Source organism: Halichoerus grypus, chromosome 14 (assembly GCF_964656455.1).
Source record: "Halichoerus grypus chromosome 14, mHalGry1.hap1.1, whole genome shotgun sequence".
Taxonomy (NCBI): domain Eukaryota; kingdom Metazoa; phylum Chordata; class Mammalia; order Carnivora; family Phocidae; genus Halichoerus; species Halichoerus grypus.
In genome coordinates this window covers 85,795,600-85,819,006 of record NC_135725.1, presented here as the reverse complement: position 1 = coordinate 85,819,006, position 23,407 = coordinate 85,795,600, and the positions used below count along the sequence as shown (strand labels likewise).

General features: G+C 50.8%; 2 protein-coding genes across 10 annotated transcripts in view; one reads left to right on the top strand and one right to left on the bottom strand.

Moving 5' to 3' along the window:
- ANGPTL2 (angiopoietin like 2) overlaps window positions 1–15,574 on the top strand; it is a 35,122-nt gene extending 19,548 nt beyond the window's left edge. Inside the window, exons 3-5 of the mRNA XM_036112880.2 lie at window positions 8,986–9,179; window positions 10,937–11,207; window positions 13,727–15,574. Coding sequence (XP_035968773.1) covers window positions 8,986–9,179; window positions 10,937–11,207; window positions 13,727–13,926 — 665 coding nt within the window. The 3' untranslated portion in view covers window positions 13,927–15,574. The remainder of the gene's footprint in view (window positions 1–8,985; window positions 9,180–10,936; window positions 11,208–13,726) is intronic.
- Window positions 1–23,407, bottom strand: part of RALGPS1 (Ral GEF with PH domain and SH3 binding motif 1) — a 275,163-nt gene that overhangs the window by 119,922 nt on the left and 131,834 nt on the right. The window lies entirely within an intron of this gene.

The window sequence follows — 23,407 nt, the reverse complement described above, 5'->3', positions numbered from 1 at the left end:
CCTATGGCCAGGGAGGTGCAGAGACCTTGAACAAGAGTGTTTTCCTAGATGGCTTTTCCTGCCTGTATTTTACCTCCCCCTGTGAAGTAGGAAATATGTATGTTAGATTGTGGTTTTAAAATAGACAACGACATATGTTACACTGTGGCTTCCGTTCCTTCTGGAGGTCAAGCAATTGTCGATCTAGGTGGAAAGCAGTTGGTCCCACGTGCAGACGAACTCTGGTAACTGGGCTTCTGAGCCTGAAGCTCTGGGGTGGGGGGGGGGGGATGGTTGGAGGAGCAACCTGGAGGGGTGTGAGGATGTGAGTGAGGGTGGCTGTAGTCACCACGGGCTCTGCCTTTCAGTTCTCAGAAGCTGACGGAAAACCCAACCCAGGTCTCTTGCTTCCAGAGACTGTGCTGTTCTCACTGTACTATGCTATCTTGTTCCTGAAATGTTATTGTGGAACAAAGTAAGATTCTCAAATTCATTACAAACTATGTAATCCAGTGATATTTCAAAGAGCATTCTTTGTTAGCTTCTTCACAAACAAAAGCCACTTGAGTTCAAGGTGGGTCATCTTCCTTCTAGCTTTGCTTTCTCTTTTCTCCTCGGGTACCTCGGGGAATGGATCACAGAGAACCCTTTGAGTGTGATGGCAAGCGCTCCCTCTATTACTGGGGCATTTTCCAAGGAAGACATTCAGCGAAATGCTCAGGCTCTTTACAGTCCCAAAGGATAAACTATCAACTTGTTACTATTTAAAGTGGCGATCTGGCATCTGTGGCCTGGAAATCCCAACAGTTTGGCACTTGGCACACTGAAAGTAATCTGGAAAATCCTGGAGCTCAGGCCTCTGCAGCCAGCTCCCTAGCCACACAGATGGATTGTTGTGGTGAATTTATGCAGTAGACCGAATCGGAACCCTGAGATGCTCCCCCAGAAAAAAACGATTGATGAAGCAGAATGAAGTTAGGATCAGATGACTTGGTGTCTACAACAAAGGTGGTTCGGTTTATTGAGTGCAATGGGTAGTACGCTTGCCGTCGAAATAACGTCTTGACTTCAGCTACCCCTGTGAGGACTGGGCAAGAGCACAGTCAAAAGGAGCCTGACGATCCTGGCTTTGTACCTCAAAATGAGCCCGTGAAGCCGCAGGACCTGGACTGGTCTAGGCAATGCTTTTTTCAAACGAATTAAGTGATTTTCCTTGAACAGATTTTTAATATAATAATTTAAGTTAGAATTACTGTGTATACAGAGAAATTGTGCTAAGCAAAAGAAGATTTTAGTTTAAATGACAAATGTAATATTTTTGAAAACAAAAAACACCCTCTAACTGTTGAAATGAAGACATCTTAGGTGGTCTGTTTAGAGTAATGTTTAAAAGAACAGAAAATCCAATCACCTGGCACTGTCCCAAGATACAACGTGCCGACTTTTTACAACAAACTGTCCAGACTCTCCCTGGTTTGGGTCTGGATCCTGATTATCCTCTGCTGTGGGGCCCCTGTTTCCAGATGAACTTAGCATTGATTCTCAAACTGGAAAGAACAGAATGAAGGTGACAAAGGGCACACAGCTCACGGTGGTGAGGAGATGGAGACGGGGAAAGGCACGTGGGGCACGAAGTGACTCATTCTCGAGCAGAGACTGGCAAGACGGACACACGATCATGCCCCTGAGGCTCCTGCCCAGAAGGATCCCAGAGACTGACAACGAGACAGAACCCCAAACAATCCTAGTACGGTGAAACAGACTCAGTGCAGCAGGATAAGCAGGCCCGGAAGGCAGATGGGAGTTCTAATCCGAGAGCCTCCCCTGTCCAGCCATGCGGTCTCTCTGGGACTTGGTTTGCTCACTGTTGCAGGGGCTCGTGAGGATGAAATGAAAGCGCATGTAAGGCATCTGGCAGGTGAAAGGCTCTAGATACATGGTAGTTATCATTCTTACTACATTCCAGTAGAGATAAATATATCAGACATGATGGGAACCCTGAGGAGAGTTAAGTAACTCTTCTGGGGTTGGGGAGGACTTCCTGGAGGAGGAGACGGGGAGGCTGAGGGCATGGCAGATAAGCTCTCAGAACCACTGCCAGCAATCATCCAGAAATCATGAAGACCAGGCTTGGTGCTGGGCAAATGCTCTCCTTTCAGAAAAAGAAAGGACAAGATACTAGCAATTATATACCAATTGGCTTAAGCCCTAGTAAAATCATAGAAAAGATTATGAAGAGGGGTTTGTGAGCATTTGAAAAATTAAAAGGTGATCAATGAAGGCCAACATAGGTTCTCTAAGCACAAGCCCATAGGCTGACTCCCTTTCTCAGAAAGGGTTCTTGGGTTGGCAGACCACAGGCACACCACCTGTCCAGCACCTGTGGATTACAATCATGGGTCCGATAAGCTCTTCCATGATGTGCTTGCAGAACCACACCGTCAACCTCTGGCCTGAGAGAGGCTTGTTCATTCTCATCGCTACATCTACGGAGCCTTCCCACGCGGCCCACCTCTATGTCCCTCAGGGAGCCTCAGGCGCCACTGACCACTAGAACGCAGGGGGCTCCAGGGCTTCACCCCCACCAGTCCCAGGAGCCACAGCGAGCCCTCTTGTCTCTGCATACAGTGAGCTCACCACAGCCCCTCCAGGGCTAACCTCTTTTCTCTTTTAAATTGCTTTAAAGCCCGTATTTCTCCTCCTGCCCAAAGGTACTGTTGGAAACCCAGGAGTGGGCACAATGCTTTTGAAAGTGTTCTTTGGGAAGCAATGCTGCAATATCTGTTTATCCTAAGGTCAAACCAGCAGAAACAGGACGCTTTAAGCTCCTTGAGGGCTCTGGGAGCTCTTACTTGGGAGGTCCCAGACTGTATCACACCCACCGAAATACACACATCTAATTTAACTTTTACTGTAAAAAATTTGAAAGGATTTTTAAAATTTTGCTTTTGAAATTATTTGGCCAAGAGTAACACAATTAATTTATGGCTGGCTCTGATTTCTCGGCAAACATCAGGCATGTTCAGGAATTCTTGGGAAGTGAGAAAAATCCAACCTACAAATTGTTTTCAAAAGTAATAACATTTTTATGAAGACTAAATTTAACAATTAATGAAGTTGACAAGATGTTCCACTTTGTAGAAATTTAATTACATACTTATAAATTTTGATTTTGCAGTTTTCTTTTCATATTTTAGAGCCAATAAATTTTTTTAGGCCTCAAACACTTTCATAAACTCCTGAAAAGCTTGTTGGCCCCAGGCACTGTGCCCGTCATCTGCGGACTAAAACAGCCTCAACGGCGGGCATGAGCATTTGGACCCTTTCCCCAGAAGGACCAGAAATGATAACCATGACGTCAGCTCTCAGGCCCTATAGGAACTTGAGATGCCTTTGGGAACACACCAGCTGTTCCTGTGTTTAGGTTATTGTTTTGTACTCTGGTTCACTGAAAAGTGGTGACTGACATAGAATAAATATGTTCACAACCAAAATATTATTTCCCCAAGCCTTCTGGATAAATGAGGCTCAAGCAGCACACGTAATCCTTCCTCGCCAACCGCCCTCCCCGGGTGTCTGCTCTCCTGCCCTCACACAGGACGCCCATCGAGTCCTGATGCTGGCCAGGACAGGGCTCACACCTAAGCAATCCACGTGCCCTGGCTCTCAGATGGATTAATTTGGATAGGAAATTCCAGATCCAATTTCAACAACTAGTCATTTCTCCTGTTAGAAAAACGTTTAAGGGAGTGGCGAAAAGACTTTTTGGAGACAGATCATCAGTGAGAATAATTGAAAACAGCATACCGTTCTCATGAAAAAGCAGTGTGTCTTGGTACTATCACCGAAGCCTCTCCCCAGTGCCCACGTACAAACTAAAACATCCCTAGAACACTTCCCACAGGCCACAGGGCCGCCGCACAGCCTCAGGTGGTCAAGTCCCGAGACTTGAGCTTACGGGTCAAAGAGGCCAGTCAGACTGCTGGCCAGCCACGTGGTCTGGTCCCAGCTGATGGCCAGGAAGGACTCTGCTCCTCTCTGCATGCCTCAGGAGCAGCCAGGGAGAAGAGCCATCACCATCTACTCACTTCTTAGCTCCTGGCCTCCAGGGTGCAGCCAGTGGGCTTGGTTAGATATTCACGGGGCCACGCTTCCCTAGCAGGGAGGGGTGGCTGCACTGCCAGCTGATGTAGCTGGTAAACCCATTTCTCCACAGGACGTGAGTGCGCAGGTCAGGCTGAGCTGGCCTACCTCAGACCCGGAGAGGAAACTGGGATTAGGCCGTTATGCTTTGGTCTGGCCTGGCTGTAGGCTCCAACCCAGCTTTCCCAGAAAGGCACTTCATTGGGAATACTGAGCATGGGATCAGCCACCTGGTTTTCTAGTAGTCGATGTTCCTTGTGTGCAAGAACCCCAGAGAGGAGGAAGGAAGCAGGGAAGGGACTCAGGCACCCACAGCTCATCACTCCAACACTCACCAGGTTTGACCTTGGGGTTTGGGGGCCCAAGACCTGTATACTTTGTGTTCCCATTGCCAATATCCCTTCTTCTTGAGGCTTCCTGACTCTAGGTCCTATGTGCTTTCCACACCCTGTGTTGCTTCTCTAAGGAACCACGCAGACTCAGCTCAGCCATGGCGACTGCACTTCCCTTCACGTGGAACGTTCCGGCTACAGCTCTGCGGAGAGTGTAAATATGGTCTTTATAGAGATGAGGTCGGGCGCTACTCCACTCAGAGCCTTGGTGCTGCTGAGTTAGTGTTGGCCTGGTACTCTGGGCAATGCTGCCTTTTCAGAAGAGGAGCCAAGAGAAATACTGGCTGGGCACTTTGCACTGTTCCGAAGGGAGAGCCCTGCCCACTGCACTCCGAAAATGCAGTTTCATTGACAAAAAAGATTTCCATTCTTCATTTCAGTTTATCTTTGGGGGTCTCTCCACTGAAGCTGTGACTTTTTAAATGTGCTTTGTGGAAAACATCTACCAGTAAGTAAATCCTCGTACATTTAGTCTTGCAAATTCAAAAGCAAACACAGTAACTTGCTTGTGTGTACGTGATAGCGGGTAGGTGGGGAGTGGACAATGTCAAAACCAGCAGCTTTCATCCAGCATGGGAAGGAACGAGAGAACCCGCACGGGCACCTGCCCTGGCTGGCCTCACGCTGGTGCTCCTGTGCCCTAAGGCCCCCAGAACCGGCGGGTTCATTCCCCCTGTGTACAAAAGAAGAGACTGAGGCTCAAGGAGCTTCCCAAGGACACACGGTGAGGCGACAAGGCCACCAAGATTTGAGCCGAGGGCTCCTGACTCCTGTATTTACCTCGGTTACAGATTTCTCATCAAAGTAGGACATTTTGAATCAGCCATTTTAATGGAGCCACAGGATAATCTTACAGCTGCACTTTCTGCTCCTCGATCATTTTACTGCTGCCAGTTTTCCATGCTAAGGAGTCTGTCTGACTCATTTTCATCCATAATTTAATTTTCTGACCTTTGCCGCTGGTGCCTTTAATGTAAGAAAAGGGCGTGTTTCAGCGCAGGAGGTTTGCTAGCGTCCTGCTCTAAAAGGTTTCCGAGGGAAAACTGTCTGGAAATGTGGTTGCTGCTGATAGAAGCTGATGGGTTCTGAGTATCATGCCAAGTGCAGAGCACAGGGGACATGGAGAATTTTTTTGTAACGAGAAAATACTAAATACCTCTTTACTAGTTTATTCCTACTCCATGATTCTAGAGAGGATGTCATACCTAAAAGCCTTAAAGGGAAGAACTGCCTGATTTGCCCTAAAGATTAAAAAAAGAAATTCTACATTATTAAAAGATACTAAAATAGTTGAAAATAGGCAAAGGACACCAAAAGGTAAGCAAAGTACAAAGATAAATCACCAATAAAGATTTTGGAAACGTATTCATACCTTGACAAATAAGTGTAAATTTTTATTTTTTATACCTGGCTGACTGGCAAAGATTAAAAATAGTCCTAGGGACACAGAGATTAAGTCAGCCTGGGCCCCCCACCCTGGAGTTCACTCAGGTTGGGGAAAAAGAAGAGAGCTTTAGACTGTGAGCTCTGGACCATCCAGATCACCTGGGTTCTGACACTGGATCTGTCCCTTATAAGCTAAGTGACCTCAGAGGTGTCACCTAATGTCCCCATACTCCCATTTCCTCATCTGTCAAATGGGTGACTACTAGCTACCTCACGTTTTAAAACACTTGCCTTTTTTTTTTTTTTTTAAGATTATTTATTAGAGAGAAAGAGAGCGTGCACAAGCAGGAAGAGGGGCAGAGGGGGAGGGAGATGGAGGGGGAAAGAATCTAGCAGACTCCACAGTGAGTGTGGAGCGTGACGCAGGGCTCAATCTCACAACCCCGAGATCATGACCTGAGCTGAAACCAAGAGTTAGACACAACCAACTGAGCCCCCCGGGTGCCCCTAAAACACCTGCTTTTAAAAAGACCCCTTGGGACACCTGGGTGACTCAGTTGCTTAAACGTCTGCCTTTGGCTCAGGTCATAATCTCAGGGTCCTGGGACTGAGCCCTGCATTAGGCTCCCTGCTCAGCAGGGAGTCTGCTTGTCCCTCTCCCTCTGCCCCTCTACCCCCTAGCTCGTGCTATTTCTCTCTCTCTCAAATAAATAAATAAAATCTTAAAAAAAAAAAAAAGCTCTTTGTAGAAATGTCAATGGTAAAGCTGAAACAACTCATGGCACCCACAAAAGCAACTCAGGCTGGGAGTCTGAGACGGACCCCCCCCCCCCACTCTCCCAGTGGGCCAGACTGTCCCTCTGAGAACCCCACCAGAGTCCCATAGCAACCCTGCAGTAAGAGGGCTGGCTGCTCGTTTTCGGGGACGGGGATGTTTTGCAGGTCTCTGCCGGACCTTCTTGTCACCAGCATTCCCATCAAACAGCCTCTCCTGTGCTTCTGACTTGGGAAAGAGCTGGGAGCCCTCCCACGCCTGTTGCGTGCTCTGCTCCAGCTGTCGGGGACAGACTGACTCTCTGCCTCGGTCCCTGGGGCTAGGGGCTGAACACAAGCAAAACCTTTTTCTCTTTCCTGAATGCTCTTCCTGGAGGTCCGGCCTCCCCTTCCCCAGGATGGAAGAGGCACAAGGCAAAAAGGGAAGCAGCTGCTTGTGCCACATCTCCCAGGCTGGTGCTGGGGGTCCTGACCCATCCCTTGAGGGTGAAGAGGGCTAGTGAACAGGTAAATGGGTGAGAAGCTCTCCCTGGAGGATGAAGAAGGAGAACCCTGGGTTAACTGTCAGTGGTAAACACCTATGCAGACCTTTCTTCGGGGTGCTTTATTAGGCACTGGGGGCAGAGAGGGGTGATCAAGACCACTCCTGCCCTTCCATTAGGTTCCTGGTGGGGATGCTCAAACACAGTGCAAGGGCTCAGGAGAAGCCCACCCAAGCTGCCTAGCAAAACCCCAAAAACCCAAACTTTTCTCATTTAACCAACATGTACGGACTAAACAAGCCCAACTACAATCAGGAATGACTTTGAGAAGTTTGATCTACAGGGAAAAAGCTAAGTACACCTGCCACTGATGCCCCTTCCTGACATGCAGAAGAGAAAGGGCAGGAATGCACAGGAATTCAAGTTCAAAGAAGGCTGGTGAGGTCAGCTTGCCCTTGCTGGGCATCAGAGCAGCCCCCATCCTGCCCTAGGCTTCCACTACCCAGCGCAGGACCTGCCAGGGCTGGGGCTCAATAAATAGTTAGGGTCAACATATACATTCATAGAAAGAACAACATGGAACTTTCTTAGCACTTTTGGTCTTAACCATTCTTGGTTTGAGGAGTATTTTGAAGAGAAGCTGAAGCAAATTGTGGCAATTTTATTTTTTTTTAAATAATGTAGTTCAATGGCTAGGTCCTGAAACACTTCTGAAGGTTCCTGAGATCAATAAGGAAGAACCTAGCTTCTCTGGACCTTGGAGACTCCAGTTTCAACCTTCTTGCTGATGAGACCGACATCCAGGAAACCGCCAAGAGAGGTGGGGTAGGGGTGGTGAGAGGCTTACGGTAGCTGCTCAGATTCCACAGCAGCACCTGTTCCTTCTGACTGGGCTGCCCAAGCTCAGTGAAGTCCCAGAAAATCACAGAACCCATCTGGTCTCAGTTTCAGAAGAGAGCCACGGACCGGAAGGCTTCCTAGACATCATCCTTCAAGTCCGAAGACCTGCTTACAGAACAGTGACCTCAGAGTGTGTGAGCTCTGAGTATCTGGCCCTAAATGGGCTTCCTTTGGAAAATATACAAATTGGGCTGAATAGGACTGGTCCCCCTCAAAAAAGCTGTTTGGAGGCCAGTGTCTGAATCAAAAATATCCTGAAACCTCTGGCTACGTGGCCAAATTCTGGACACTGCTTGGGCACTGTGACTCCGTGGAAGTTCATCACTAAAGACTGCAATTGTCCCTGAGCACTGTCACTGAAAAGACAAGCGTGGAGTCAGAACAGAGGTGGCGTGGGCCAACCTCAGCCCTCGGGACTCAGGAGAGCAATAACCCATCTCCCTGCCTGGGGCGGAGCTGATCCATACTGTGACCCTTACTGCGGCATGTTGATAGGCACATCTCTTTGCATAATATGACCAACCTAAAAGATAAATCACTCTAGGAACTCCACAGAAATGATCTCAGCAATCCCTACAACCTTGGGTGAGGTACCTATGATCTCCCTTCTACAAACCAGGAAAACTGAGAGTTTGCAGAGGTAAGGAAGCTTGCCCAAATCACACTGATGGAGTCAGAGCTAAAAGTGGGCCAGGAATCCAGGCAACCTGACTGCTCGCCCTGGACTCTTGCCTTTCTATCATGTTATTTCTCAAACTTAGAAAACTAAAATCCCCTCTCACTGCAGGCCTGTGGCTCCCAGCTGGAGCTCTGCTGGGGGTTGTGCCTGCCTGGGGGTGCAGCCAGGGGGGTGGAAGGGGCAGGCAAGAGTGGGACTCCATGTCCACGCCACAGGGAGGTCTGTGACGTGCACACATCTGTGTCCCCAGGCCCATGGAGAGACTGCCTGCAGGCCCTGGAGGATGGCCATGATACCAGCTCCATCTACCTGGTGAAGCCAGAGAACACCAACCGCCTCATGCAGGTGTGGTGTGACCAGAGACACGACCCTGGGGGCTGGACTGTCATCCAGAGGCGCCTGGACGGCTCTGTCAACTTCTTCAGGAACTGGGAGACCTATAAGGTGAGGACCCTGGGCCTGTCTGTGCTGCCCACAAGGTGACTGGGCCACCCCAAGAACCTGACAACCAGTGAGAGAGCCACTTGGGGAGAAGGGGCATGCTGACCTGTCAGGGCCTTTGTGGCCCCATGAAAGAAACACTTGGGTGAGAAAGACACTGACAGGGTCATTTTTGCAAACCCACCAGGGATGGTGGGGAGCAGGAGCCCCTTCCCTGCTTGCCCCTGGCAACTGCTGCAAGATACGGCTTAGGTGTGCAGACCACACCGTGGACAAGGTGGGAATTTTGAAATGCTGGTGTGGGGTGGCCCCTCACCCCAGCCCGGGTGTGGGGAGCATCCTACTCCCAGCTGGGGCTTCCGGGGGAAGACCTATTCTCGCAGCCCAAAAGGGGCAGGTCCCAAGGGTCTGTTGTAGGAAACTGCAGGAATACTCGGGCCCTAGTTCCCAGGAAGTTGAGTGCTCATCCTGGTGGTAGGAAAGGCTGCTGGGCTCAGCCATAATCTGCCCCCTTCCTCTAGACAGAGCGGTACTAAGGATGGCAAGAGTAGCTTGGTTCACCAAATGCCACCATGCACCATGCCAAGTGTTTCCATCTATTACCTGCTTTAGTTTCACACCAATCCGAGCACGGACATACGAGTATGGACCCAGGTTACAGATGAAAAGAGGAAAAAACTCGCTCGGGGCTGCACAGCTACGAGGTGGCAGAGCAGTGAGCCAAGGCCTCTGACGCCAAAGCTCACAAACTACCCTGGCCATGACATTCACACGTGGCTTTGCATGGCCCCTTCCTGTCCTGGCTGCTCCCAACCTACCTCCTGCCCAACCTGTGTCCTTGCTTTCTTCTCTTTCTCTTCTGCTCCCTAACTGAGAGGCTCCGGAAGACCTGCTCCTTCACCCCTCCCTCCTCCTGCGCATATCATTTTTCTCCGAGGCAGCAGAGCACAGTTGTTAAGACTGGGTTCCTGGTTCAAATCCTGGCTCACCCACAGGCTCTCTGTGACCCTGGGCCTCTGTGGACCTCAGTTCGCCCGTTCTAGGGAGGATAATAATAGTACCTAGCTCTTAAGAGTTGGCACAAGGATTAATAAAATAACCTATGTAAAATCCCGAGAACAGTGCCAATATACCGTACTTGCTCACTAAATACTAGCTGTTATTATCATTAATGAGCCCATCTATTTTGAAGACTTTGAGTGCCACCACCTGGCTGATGATTCCTTAAACTACACATAAAAACAATAACAAAACCACTGAATTTAGACCTAGAAAGGAGCCCGGGTGGATGTGGCACGCACTTGTCACAGCCCATTCCTGTCTGGTGCAGGGAGCTTACACGAGACCCTCACACACAGCTCATTCCCAGACAGGGACACGGACGCTCAGAGAAGGGAAGGACTTGTCCACGGAACTCCTGTTGCACGCCTACTGTGTGCGGGGCTCTCAGCTGACCTCATTACATGCGTTCCTACAACAACACCGTAGGGAAGGCACCACAGTGTCCTGTGTTCACACAGAACCTGGCACACAGTAGGCACTCTTTAAAGCGTCTTGAATGATGCATGTTGGAGGCTCAGACGGGCAACGTGACTCATCAAGTCACAGCCAAGTACAGAAGCGGGGATTTGAACCCACGCCTACCTTATGCCCTGCCCATTTCCAGTCTCCTCTGTCCAGGGCTGGGCATCCAACAGTGGGGCCCTGCTGGCTGAGGGCACTGCATACTCCTCACGAATGCTCTCCTCTGTTTTCCCCAGCAAGGGTTTGGGAACATTGATGGCGAGTACTGGCTGGGCCTGGAGAACATCTACTGGCTGACGAACCAAGGCAACTACAAACTGCTGGTGACCATGGAGGACTGGTCTGGCCGCAAAGTCTTTGCAGAGTACGCCAGCTTCCGCCTGGAGCCCGAGAGCGAGTACTATAAGCTGAGGCTGGGGCGCTACCACGGCAACGCTGGGGACTCCTTCACTTGGCACAACGGCAAGCAGTTCACCACCCTGGACAGAGACCACGATGTCTACACAGGTAGGACCCAGTACAGGGCACGGAAAAGAGGTCAGCCAAAGCCAGAGCTTCTGACTCAAGGCCTGAGAACAGGAAGGTCCCAGGGCCCAGCGGCCCGACCCTGTTCCTACTCCCTAAAGGTCCACTCCTCTGCCCACAGACCCCCTTCACAAAAGTTGGGTCAGAGTGGCATTTACAAAAAGGGAAAGGGAAAGAGGTGTACAGATTACACATCTGTGGGCCACTCTGGGCCAAGCGCTCACGTCACTTCTCTGCCTGAGGCATCAGGTGTCACGGCCACATACCTGGGTGATAATGCTGGCCCTGCCTCCTACCAGTCATGTGTCCTTGGACGATGCTGCCTAATCTCTCTGAGCCTCATTTCCACATCCGGAAATTAGGACAAGGCATACCTTGCGGGGTGGTGAGAAGGTCAGAGACAAAGTACCTCGAGTGCTTTGTCTGGGACTTGGCCAATAGGGCTCAGCCCAAGTGGGCTGTCTTTTTTTTTTTAATTTGACAGAGAGAGAGGGAACATAAGCAGGGGGAGTGGGAGAGGGAGAAGCAGGCTTCCCACTGAGCAGGGAGCCCGATGTGGGGCTCGATCCCAGGACCCTGGGATCATGACCTGAGCCAAAGGCAGACGCTTAACGACTGAGCCACCCAGGCGCCCCTCAAGTGGGCTGTCTTTGTGGTCACTATTATTAGCACGTACTGCTAACGAAGTGCAGTAAGGGAGCTACCAAGACAGGTAGGAGACACGAAGTGATTTGTCCAGGGTCACATGCCTCAAAGCCAGGTCTTTACTAAGAAGACTCTATTAAATAAAAAACAAGGAAGAAAGCAGAAAATTGTAAGAGGCACAGATATAGTCCATCCCTGAGTTCAGATGTCAGCCTCGCCCCACAGTGAAGCCTCTCGAGGCCCCCCACCCAGTTTCCTGACATGAGGGCCTCTGGGCCCTAGCTGCCTGGCAAAGCCAGTGAGGCGCTGCTCCTGCCTGAGGGGCCAACCCTACCTCCAGGCCAAGGCTGTCTGTTCTCATGGGCAAACCTGGCCCCCTCCCTGCCCCCTCCATTTAGTCCTGGTCTGCAGGCTACTACCTCCTCTTTAAGGACTGTCCTAGGAACTACCTGCTCTTGAGGCAAGCTCAGCTACCTACATATGGAGGAGGGAGGGCCTCACTCCAGGTCCCCACGGCAGCCATGCTCTAGCAGACTGTTCTCACCACACTGGGGGACATTCAGACACCTGTCTTCTGACTGGCCCCGAAGGGGTCCCCGAGGAAGCAGTATGTTTTCTTCGGCCAGGGCTGTCAAGGCTTCCAGGAAGAGCAGGGCAGGAAGATGACCCTCAGAGCTGGTCAGATTCTGGGGACACAGGGCCGGTACAGCATTTCTTGAGGGCCATCATGGAGAGCAGGGAGAAGACGATCAGGCCTGTGGGGCAGCACAATCAGTGGACGGCAAGGAAGTGAGCTCCTCGTCCTTGGAGTCCTGCAGAGCAAGCTCAGGCTTCCACTCACATGGAAGGCTGGCCATGGCATGCCAAGGGCTCTTTCTGCTCTGCAAATCCAGCACCGCCATTTGGTCCTTATGGCCTCAAGTGATGGCGTAGAGGAGCCTGAGAAAAATTCTGGGAACACCTGGGCTGCAGAGGCTCTGGGTGCCTGAGCGGAGTCTCCCTTGAGCTTCTGCCTTGGCCAGCCTGCTGCCTCCTCACGTTATCGCAAGGCCTCAGCTGGAGCAGGGCCATCAGCTCCATTGGGCCCCAACCCCCAAGCCTGCTTGAGGCAGCACTTCCCTGAGTGGGGGGTCCCCTTCCCAGGCCTGCTCAGGAAACTGGGGACCCCCTCTTTTAACTAAGAGCAGCCCAAACAGCCAGAGGCTCCTCCTCCTCATCCTTCTGGAGAAGGCCAATATCCCTGCACGCCTGCTTGCACCTTGCCCACACTTTTACTGGTGTTCCGAACTGCTTGTCCTTGGCAGCAAAACCCAGCCTGATGTGATAGTGCCAAAAGTTTTATGAAAATATCCTTCTTTTGTGAAATCATAAAAAAATATTTGGCTGGAATACAGGCTGGGAGGAATAGAGGAGCATTTCATCTTAAACACTTCCTTTGTCATTCTCTAAAAACTCTTGATCCAACAGTTGCGACTCTTAAAAAATGCCTAAGAACCCAGTGGCCTCTCCCCCACCAACCCCAGATCATTCTGCTTCCTATTCAAACCCCCCCAGGCGCTTCCCCTGCACAAGCCCTGGGCTAACTGCTTAACTGTGTGCCCTCGTTCCATCCCCACAGCAGTCCTATGGGGGAGGCACCATGCTTAGGACAGTTCAGTGGCTCTGCGAGTTGCTGGTCACAAGGCCGAGCCTCAGAGGTTAGAGCAAACCTGAAGCCCAGCCCACCTCTCAAGCATTCCTGTTCCAAATGCCCTCCCCCCCCCCCACCAGAGAGGGCCCCACTAAAGTGCCCGAGCAAATGACGGACTCGGATAAAACTGCCTCCTCCCTGTGACCTCTTCCCTTGTCTCCTGCAGGAAACTGTGCCCACTACCAGAAAGGAGGCTGGTGGTATAATGCCTGCGCCCATTCCAACCTCAACGGGGTCTGGTACCGCGGGGGCCATTACCGGAGCCGCTACCAGGACGGAGTCTACTGGGCTGAGTTCAGAGGAGGCTCTTACTCGCTCAAGAAAGTGGTGATGATGATTCGGCCCAACCCCAACACCTTCCACTAAGTCAGTGGGGTCCCCTCCTGACCTCTCGTGGCCGTCGCCAGGAGCCTGCCCCGGCCACGCTGGCCCCAGCACCAGGAGCAACTCCCCATCAGTTCACCAGGGGGCCGGGAGGACGGGGCCACTGGATTCTGTTTTCCCAAGTCACTGCAGCAGATAATGGAATGGAATCGACACAGTATTCTCTGTCCCTGTTGCTTTTCTTCCTATCAGAGATCCCCTCAGGTTTCCACACAGCACAGGACTACAGACAAATCCTTCGTCAAGGAAATTAAATCCCAATAACAAAACACGACTGCACAATACCTTCATAATACACGTGTGTGAGCCGACCTTATGCACGCGTGTGTATACCACATATATATGCACTTAGATATATACCACGGGTACTATATCTAGATACATATATAGGTTTGGTTATATACCTAAAAACACATACATTCAATTCTCAGATGTTGACATTGTTACCAACAGCTTTGCTCTTACGAGAAAAGCGTCATATTCATTGTGCTCCTTGAGCCTAAGAGCCAATCACAGACTGTGTAGCTCCAATTCAAAGAATAATCCTTGGTGTCCACGTGCCGGGATTCTTTCAGGAGTGTCTACACACTCTTCGCTCACATGGGGGCTCCCTCCTTCCTCATTAAAGAGCCCCTTTTGGCACCTGATCAAATTTCAGAATCCCCCTCCCTCTCCATCTCTAGACTTCCCCACATTCTCAGGACTTTTCCACCATCCATCATGCATCTATCCATCCATCCATCCATCCATCCATCCACCTGCTCCTCATCCAACACCATTCAGGAAGTACCTTCCGTGTGTCAGTCCTTGGCCACTCACTGCGGTTCCAGGCACCTTCTCTGTTCTTCTGTACACCTTCCTACCCACTCCTTACCTTTTCTGTCGTATCATCCTTTCTTTCCAGGCAAGATTCCTTAGCCTCTGAGTAGAAAACAGTGTGGGCTCCAGGTTTCTGGTCAGGAAAGGGAAGGCCAGGCCCGACAGCTAACTCCCGGCCACATAGATAATGTATTCGCAGTTTTGTATGTTCCATTCACACTTTAGCCTCCAAGTCATTTTAACCGTCACAGAAATAATAACCTACCTTGCCCAGGAGATATTCAACTGAAGAGAAGTCATCACCTGATCGTTGGGGCCCCCGAATGGCTACAGACCAAAGGTCCCATGCTCTCAGGCTGACTAGAGTCCGCATCTCGTCCCCAAACGACACTTCTCTGGAGAACAGGTTCCACAAAAATGACAACTGGCCACTTCTCATGAGCTCCTGAATAGCCAGGAGCTATTCCCCAGACCTCGTGGCTGGTGCGCTGCAGCGTGTGGCTTTCTGAGTCCTGTTGGCCATGAAGTGTCAGACTCAGTACTGCCGGGACTCTTGCCAAGCAGGGAGCAAGAGATGAGTCAAGAAGGTGAGACTGCCCCGGTGGGCGTGTGAATGGGGGTGTGCGAGATGTTGGCACGTTTGGTACTGTCCATGTCTGGGTGTGTGCCTATTACCTCAGCGTTCTCACAAAGTGTACCATGTAGCATGTTTTGTGTATATAAAAGGGAGGGTTTTTTTTTAATATATTCCCAGATTATCCTTGTAATGACACAAATCTGCAATAAAAGCCATCAGTGCTATTTGGACGTATCTACACTGTGTGTTATTGTTTTAGGATGCCTTCCTGGGACCTCCTATATCAGAGCCTTTTTGAGTAAAACCAGGAATAGAGTCAGCATCAGGGACATACACCAAAATCACTTAAATCACACTCTCCCTATCTTTGGTTTCCACCTACACCATTCAGGAGTCCCAAATGCAAATCCCAAAACAGCACCTTGAAGGCTCTCTGGGGCTTCACCTCCTTACATCCAGCCATGTCTCCACTGAACGTCCTAGAAGCACCTCCTAGACAGTGCAACAAACCCCTGAAACGCCTTCCCCCAGGTCTGGTCCCACTTCAACAAAAGGCACCATTTATCAATTGCTCAGGTCAAAAACAAGGACTTCTCCCCCTGCCTTGCCAAGGCCAATCCATCCATCCATCCACGGAAGCCCTCTTCTCTGCCTTTGTGTCTCTTCTCCCCTCAACTACTATAACAGGTTCCCCAAAGACCAGGAGCCCTGCACCTCTGTCTCCCTCATTCCAATCCAACTTCCATACTAGCTGCCAGAAAAACAAATCTGTGGGCTGGGAAGTCATCTCTAGGCATAACAGGAAAACCCCAAAATCAAAAAGGAAAAGACTAAGGGATATGACTAAAGAAAACCCCAAATTTTCTGCCCTCTGAAAAATGAAACATGACTGAGATTGAAGGCAAATATCAAACAAGAAAAATACGGGGTTAATATTCATGCTATACTAAGAGCTCTCTCAAATTAAGAAGAAATATACAAATGCTGTGATAGAAAACTTTGTAAAGTATACAAACTCATTAGAACACAAATGGCCAGTAAACAAGAAAAGATGCCAACCTCAGTAATAACCAGAGAGGGACATTAAATCAAGCACAAACCATCACATGGTGCCTATCAGATTGGTAAAGATGAAAAAATCTCCATGTTGACAAGTGGTGAAATATGTACTCTGTGTGCGCAAGTACAAATTGATTCCATATATTTGAAGAGCAGCTTGGCAATGTGGGTACCAAATGTGGGTATATGTACGCATCAAAATTTAAAAACACTTATCCCTTTGGACCCAGCAATCCCTCTTCTCAGTGGCCAAGTAATACTGCCACATGAGAGCTGTTTTTAGCAAAGATGCAGTGGGGGAGAGACAGATGTTTATTACAGCCTACTATGTGCTTGGAATTAGACTTCATGTTTTCTTATGTAACCTTCACAGCAGCCCTGTGAAGAAGGGACTGTTCTCACTTCACAGGAGAGGAGAAAATGAGGCTCGCAGTCAGACTGCTGGTAGGAAGGCTCTAGCAGCAGTTAATCCGGAAGGTGCTGAGCGTCAGGCCCTAAGTAAGAGTTCTCAACTCCCTTCTCCCAAACCTCTAGTCGGTTGTTGGGGTCATCAGTTGTTGTGTGCTATTTGGTGAGAATATCTCGACCTTGGCCCGCATCACAGCCAGGCCTCCTCACACACCTCGAGTGCAGTGTCCAGGACATAAGGATTGATGGTAAAGGAAAACAGGGTCCATCCAGCCTTACTGGTCACTGGTCTTGGATCCAAAACCCAAAGCAAAGAGTTCTGGAAAGCCATGCTAGACAATGTGGAGCAACCCTTTTTCTAAACTAGTTGGGACTCAAACAAAAGCAGGCCACGATACCAGCTGTTTCTCCCAACCCCCACCCCAAAACCCGAACCTGAATTAAACCACACCCCGGCTATATGGAAGGAGAGGAAGGAACAAACCCATCAGATGTGTGGAACTAGCTCTCCTTGGTGTAAAATGGGGGTTTGACCAAGAGCATCCGAAGAGAATGGAGGGGGGCAGGGGGCTCAAGTGCAATGCGCCTTAGTGTCTGGTGTGTGGCTCCACCGTCCAGCAAACGCAGCCAGTTGGCACCCTGAAGTCTGTTCAACTCAGACCGACACCACTCCCTTCTCTCCCATCCCAGCCAGTGGCCTTTTAAGGCCTGCAGTCATAGGAGCGCTACTGTCACTAAGGTCTCCATGGTGAAGGCACCCACAGACCTCAAGGAAGTCAGAGAAACCCAGACTTTCTCCTACCCCAGGTAAGCCCCCACATTCCAGTTTGGGCCAATACCTTGGTCGCTGGGGGCCACTGACCTGCTGGGCTTATGTGGGGAGCAAGGCAGGAAGACAGTGATGTTCTCCAAGCAAGTGACACTGAGCAGGACCCCCTCCCCCAAATCTTGCCCATTTGAGCAAGACTGAAAAAGACACCTTTGAACTACTGAAAACAATGGTCATGAGAGTCTAGGATGCTTGTACTCTACAGATGCTTTTTGGGAGCTCCAAGGTCCTCCCTAATCTCCGGAGACCACTTCATCTGTTATATGCAATCTTGTAAAGACTCTGGGTCATAGTAAGACAAAAGTAGACAACTGGAATAAACACAAAGGGGACGTCTTAAGTGTAGCAAAATGTTAAAAAAGCACTCTTTCTGCCTCGGTTTTATCTGAGACACCAAAGCTAAGGGCAAAATAAAAGCTGCCAAGTGTCCCATATTCTAGAGCAGGGTGCAGGACCATCCCTATGGGAGGGTGGCCCCAAACGGATTCTACATTAGCTGATCACCCATCTGTAGCCTGTGTAAGAAGTGCAGAAAAAATATCCTGGGGGGGAATGAGGGGGGAATGAGGGGTCTTTACGATATGCTCCCCGGCCACCACCACCACAGGACAGGTGGGTGCTCCCCCTCACCCTCAATCAAGGGAGAGGGACTTCGAGGGACTGTCCCAAATGAGTGGCAAAGGCCAGCATTGGCACTATCAGCAGACTCACGGCTCGAGTCCCCAGGTCTGCGGCAGAGAGAAATGAGAGCACACCAGAGCAGATGCCAGGCCCACAGAGGGACACCGCGGAGGCAAGGATATGGCCTCCTAGGAAGCGGAGGGCAGCCTGGAGGGTGGGGTGGAGGGCGGTGCAGGGGGGCCCAGGAGCCAAGAAAGGAGCTGTAAGTGGTGAGGTGGAGGTGGGGTATCACCCCATCACGGCGGCTGAGTCCGAGGTGCCCAGAAGGGAACCTGTCCAGCAGCAGCCGCCGCCGAAGAGCACAGGTGCTTGAGCATCTGGTATACCCACGGGGCACGAGCTCTGAATGACAACTGGATGGGCCACATAAGATGGGCCTTGACCCCTCCTTTTTCCCTCTCCCCTGGTCCAACCCCAAGGCTGACAAACCTTGGTGGGCAAGCGGGAGGCAGGAGGGCTGCGGGGTCCTGTGACAGCGTTGACTGTGGGCCCTCCCTCACCCCAGGCCTCTGAGTCTGGTCGGGCTTTACAAGTCCAGACATCTGATTGCTACGCCGGGCTGTCTGCGGTGACCGGGTGGTTAGAACAGATGCAGCTTTTTCATGCCTAACAGCAGAAAGACGAAGAGGCTTGCTAAGCTTTCAGCGTCGACTGGGAAAAGAGCTAGTCCACAGGGTAGGCTGGAAAGGACACTGGGGAAAAAATTAAGTTGGTTTCTTCTTATACCTGACTGAGTCCAGCTCATTTAATAAGCTGGTTACATAAGGACACGAGGTATCTCCCAGAGTCCATGAGCAGGGACGCAGCTGGGCCTCACGAGGGCCAGGAACCAGAAACTGCCTGGAAAGCCTTCAAGAGGCAAGGCAGGAGCTTTCCCAGATTCTCCTCCTTCTTTTCCTTTTCCCTTGCTTGCAGGTCTCTCTGTTTCTCATTGTGCATCCATCTGCTTTTCCCAGCATGGAATTCCTGAGCTCACATGTCCTCCTGGTCTCAGTGCCAACAAAGACTTACAAGCACCCTCCCTTCCAGTGCTCACTCCCGGCCAGAGGCTCCGACTGGCCCGCTCGGGCTGGGTGTCCACTTCAATCCTATCAACTCTGGTTGGAATGAACACTGCTGCTGGAGTTCAGTGCTGCGGGGGGCAGTTGGGGGTGGTTCCCAGGTTCCTAGGAGGAGTCTCAGCCTGGATCTATATCCAAGAAGGTGTCTACATGTACTTCAGCTGCTGTTCATTCCCCTCCTCTCGGAGACTGCATTTTGCTGCCTGGGTGGATTCTGTCCCACGACCCGTTAGATGGTGTCTATTCCTCAGCACCGCCCCCCCCCACTCCCGCTGTACCCCACAAAAGCACACCCAGCCCTCCAGGCCCTGCTGGGTCACTAAATGTGACACCTGGCTAGGCCCAGATGGGCTCTTCCTGCCCTTCCTGGATTCACTGAGTTTCTCAGTAGTCTCTGGATATCGGAGGCAATAAGGTCCCCACTGCTGGAGTGTTCCTGGCAGTGTTTTGCTCTGGATTACACTCATGCCATCTACCATCTACGGGGCGCTGTCTGTGTGCCAGGTACCACGCGTGTCTCCTTAAATCTCATAACAGACCTATGAGGTGGGTCTTCTAGTTATCCTCCCTTTGACAGAATAGAAATCAGGGCTTGGAGATGTAAGTGACTTGCCCGAGAACACGCAGCCTGAGCTTTACCCTCTAAAGCCCAGGATTTGCACTCCTACTTCTGCAGCATTAGATCACTGTCTGCAAGGGCAGAATGAAACAACCAAGGCCCCTCTCTCACCCTGTGATCAACCCCTACACATCTGAGAAACGTGGTGGCCTCCTGCCCGCAGCAGCAGTTATGTGAGCTAGCCCGCCAGCCCATGTGTGTGGAAGTAACTGGATCGACAGTAGGTCCCCAGATGTCAGGAAGCCAGGGCTGTTTACCAGGGCTCTGCCAGGGCTAAAGTCTGGGCCGTCCCCGTCTTGCTTCCACTTGTCCTCCAACCGACTGACTCAGCCCCACCCTTTGGCAGTCCCAGTGTCACCCTGTGTGCCAATTCTGCCTGGTCCAAGCCCTAGGCCACATCATCTGGTAGCTGGGTCCCCGTCTGCCATCTCCATGCCTTCAGGCCTGGAGCTTCCTTACATAGTGTCTCTCAGATCCAGAGGCAAGCCTGACCCAGACCTAATCTTGGATTCTGCCACTTGTGGATACAATGCCTTGGTACCAACCATCACCGAGACATTCAAGTATCCCCGTCTCTCCTGACATGGGGCAGCCTGGGGCAGGTCCGCCCACACAGGAGAACCCAGACACAGATAACCCCTGTCCTCTGTGCGGCCTTCCTGAAGTACTTCCACATGTGGCAGCTCCCAGGTGGACAGGCCATCTGGCTATCCCATCCCCTGTTCACCACTGGTCATGATAAATCTGGCTCTATGGGCTGGTCAAGGGGTGCTCCTTCCCCCCGTTTCAGCATGTGCACCCTCTGGAGACTGAGGGACATCTCCCGAGAGGAGAAGAGAGCTCCTTGGGCAGGGTGGATGTGCCATTTGCCCTGACCCTTAGGGAGCTGGCAGTGGTCCAGAGCCTGGAAGGGTAATGTAGAGGCATGGAATCAGAATTCCCTTCCAGAGCCATGTGATGACAGAGGCCAACACCCTCATCAGCTCCAAGAGGGAAAAGAATAAGAAGCAGCACAAAGCCTCCTTGAAGCCCAGAATGCTGACCAAGCCCCAGACAAGTGTGCGGGCACGGATTTCTGTCAGCCTCCTCTCCAGCGGGACCCAACAGCAAGGCAGCCCTTCTTCATGGCTCAGGGCAGCGTGGGGCCGTGCTGGGGACACAGGAGAGAGATTAAGGACAGACGTAGCTGTTCAGGACACAGAGGAGGGAGCAGAGGGCGGCCGAGCAGTTGGGTGGGAGGCCTGCAGGCCTGGCTGCCTGAGCCTGGGCGCAGGAGAGCCCAGGGAGCACGTGTCTGAAGTAGAAAAGCAGCTTCTCTGCCAAGAGCACAAAGGATTGGCGGGTAGAGAAATGTGTATTAAAACAAGATGCCACCTTTCACCTGACATTTTCTCATAAATAAAAAGGGGCCAGTAGGACCTAGTGCTGATGAGAGCGGAGCCGACAGGCACGCTCACACTCTCGGCCAAGTGGAACTGCCACCTTTCAGAGGGCGCTTCCTCAGGAGCTACCGGAGAGAAGTCACAGATAGGCCGTCCAGCAATTCCTCTTCGCGCACTCAGTGTTCCGGAAATACTCCGCAGGTGAGTAAAGACACACCGGTAAAGCTGTTCTCCACCACACTTTCAATCGGAGGGAGAGCGCAGAAGCCACCTGCCTGCTCGTCAGTCGGCACACAGCTGAACGGACCAGCACGCGCCCAGGCCCAACTCAGCGAACCACGCATGTGCCTGCCACGGGTGCCACGGAGCCACCGGACAGAGGAAGAAGTTCTGTATGTGCTGCCACCAAACAACATTTATGACTCTTTACATGGAACAAAATGTAAGGTGCAAAACAAAATGAATAAAATGTCCCCATTTTGGTTAAAAAGCACAATATTATTTGCATCCTTCCCCCCACACACATACACACATGCACATACATTAGCGTATGGGGATTAAAATGTCTGGACGCATACACACCAACTGTTAATTGTGGTTGCTTCTGGGGAGTAGGCAAGAAAGAAAGGGATTTTCCCTTCTTACTTCACAGACTTCTTTTTAGTGTGAGTTTTACAACAAACAATGTGTTACTTTTATCATCTAAAAAGTTTCTAAGGGAATGAGTGGGTACTGAAGGCCCCTCCCCAGCACAGCTTTCTGGGTGGCCACACAGAATGGACGTCTTCCAGTTTCCTGAGCAGCCATTCCTGGACCTCTGAAAGTCTGCACACATTACCCTCTAAAGCTCAACATACACTTGAGTATGGAACTACAGCCTTTCCGAGGGTAACTTTCCAGGCCCTTCTCAGGCACCCTTCTTCCTTACAGAACTGCAAGAATTCATTAGCTCTCAGAGTGGCAACCACCCCCTCTTGTCCTACAGGATTTCCTCTCAAAATTAGCTTCTGAGACAGACCTAGCACTTCCTGCTGCCCTAGAGATCAATCTTACAGTCTTTTGTGTGCTCATTTTACAGTTGGGGTAACAAAGTAATAAATGTGGGGTAGTGATCAAGGTTGTGAGATGTGTTAGTTGTCCATTGCTACGTGACAGATTTCCCCCCAAACTTAGTAGCTTACTTATGTATTATTACTTTACAGCTTCCCTGGGTCAGGAAGTTGAGGATATCTCAGCTGAGTGCCTGGCTCAAGAAGTCTCAAGTTCTCAGTCAAGTCATGGGCTGAGGCTGTGGTCTTATCTGAAGACTCCACTGAGGTGGATTCTGTTTCCAAACTCACGTCGTGGCTGGCAGGCCTCAATCCCTTGAGGGGGGGATTGACAAACACAAGGCAGCTGGATTCCCCCAGAATCCAAGAGACAGGACGAGATCCAAGACACAGAGAGAGAGCAAGCCCCTCACATTGAAGGCATAGTCTTTTAATAATCTGATCTCAGAATGGATGTCCCATTATTTCTGTCATATTCTACTTGTTAGGAACAAGTGAGTATGTTCTGCCCATGCTCAAGGGGAAGGGATTACATAAGGACAGGAATACCGGGGTTCAGAGAGCACTAGGGCCATCTTACAAGCTATCAACCACTCAGAATCTTTCAGATTCTCGGTATCAATTGTACTAACTCTCCCTTCAAATCAGCAAGGAGACATACAAGGCGCTTAGTCCTGAGGATAGAGAAACTCACCAGCCCTTCCCCCACCCCCAACCTTTGTCCTACTTAGGGCTCGCTGACCCGGGAGGGGGGTGGCCCTCAGTCCCCCATCTCAAGCCTCCACTCCACACAGGAGGGTCTCCAGAGACATTCTTCTCAATCCACTGTCCGGGTTTCCCCAGAGGGTGAAGGCCTTTTACAGGGAAATGCAGCACATTCTGAGGTTTCTGGTCCGGCACCGGGTCAGACCGGGTTGGGCACTGCTCACTGTTAGAAGTGGCACCGCAAAGTGGTGAGACCTTTAACATGAGTCCTGTT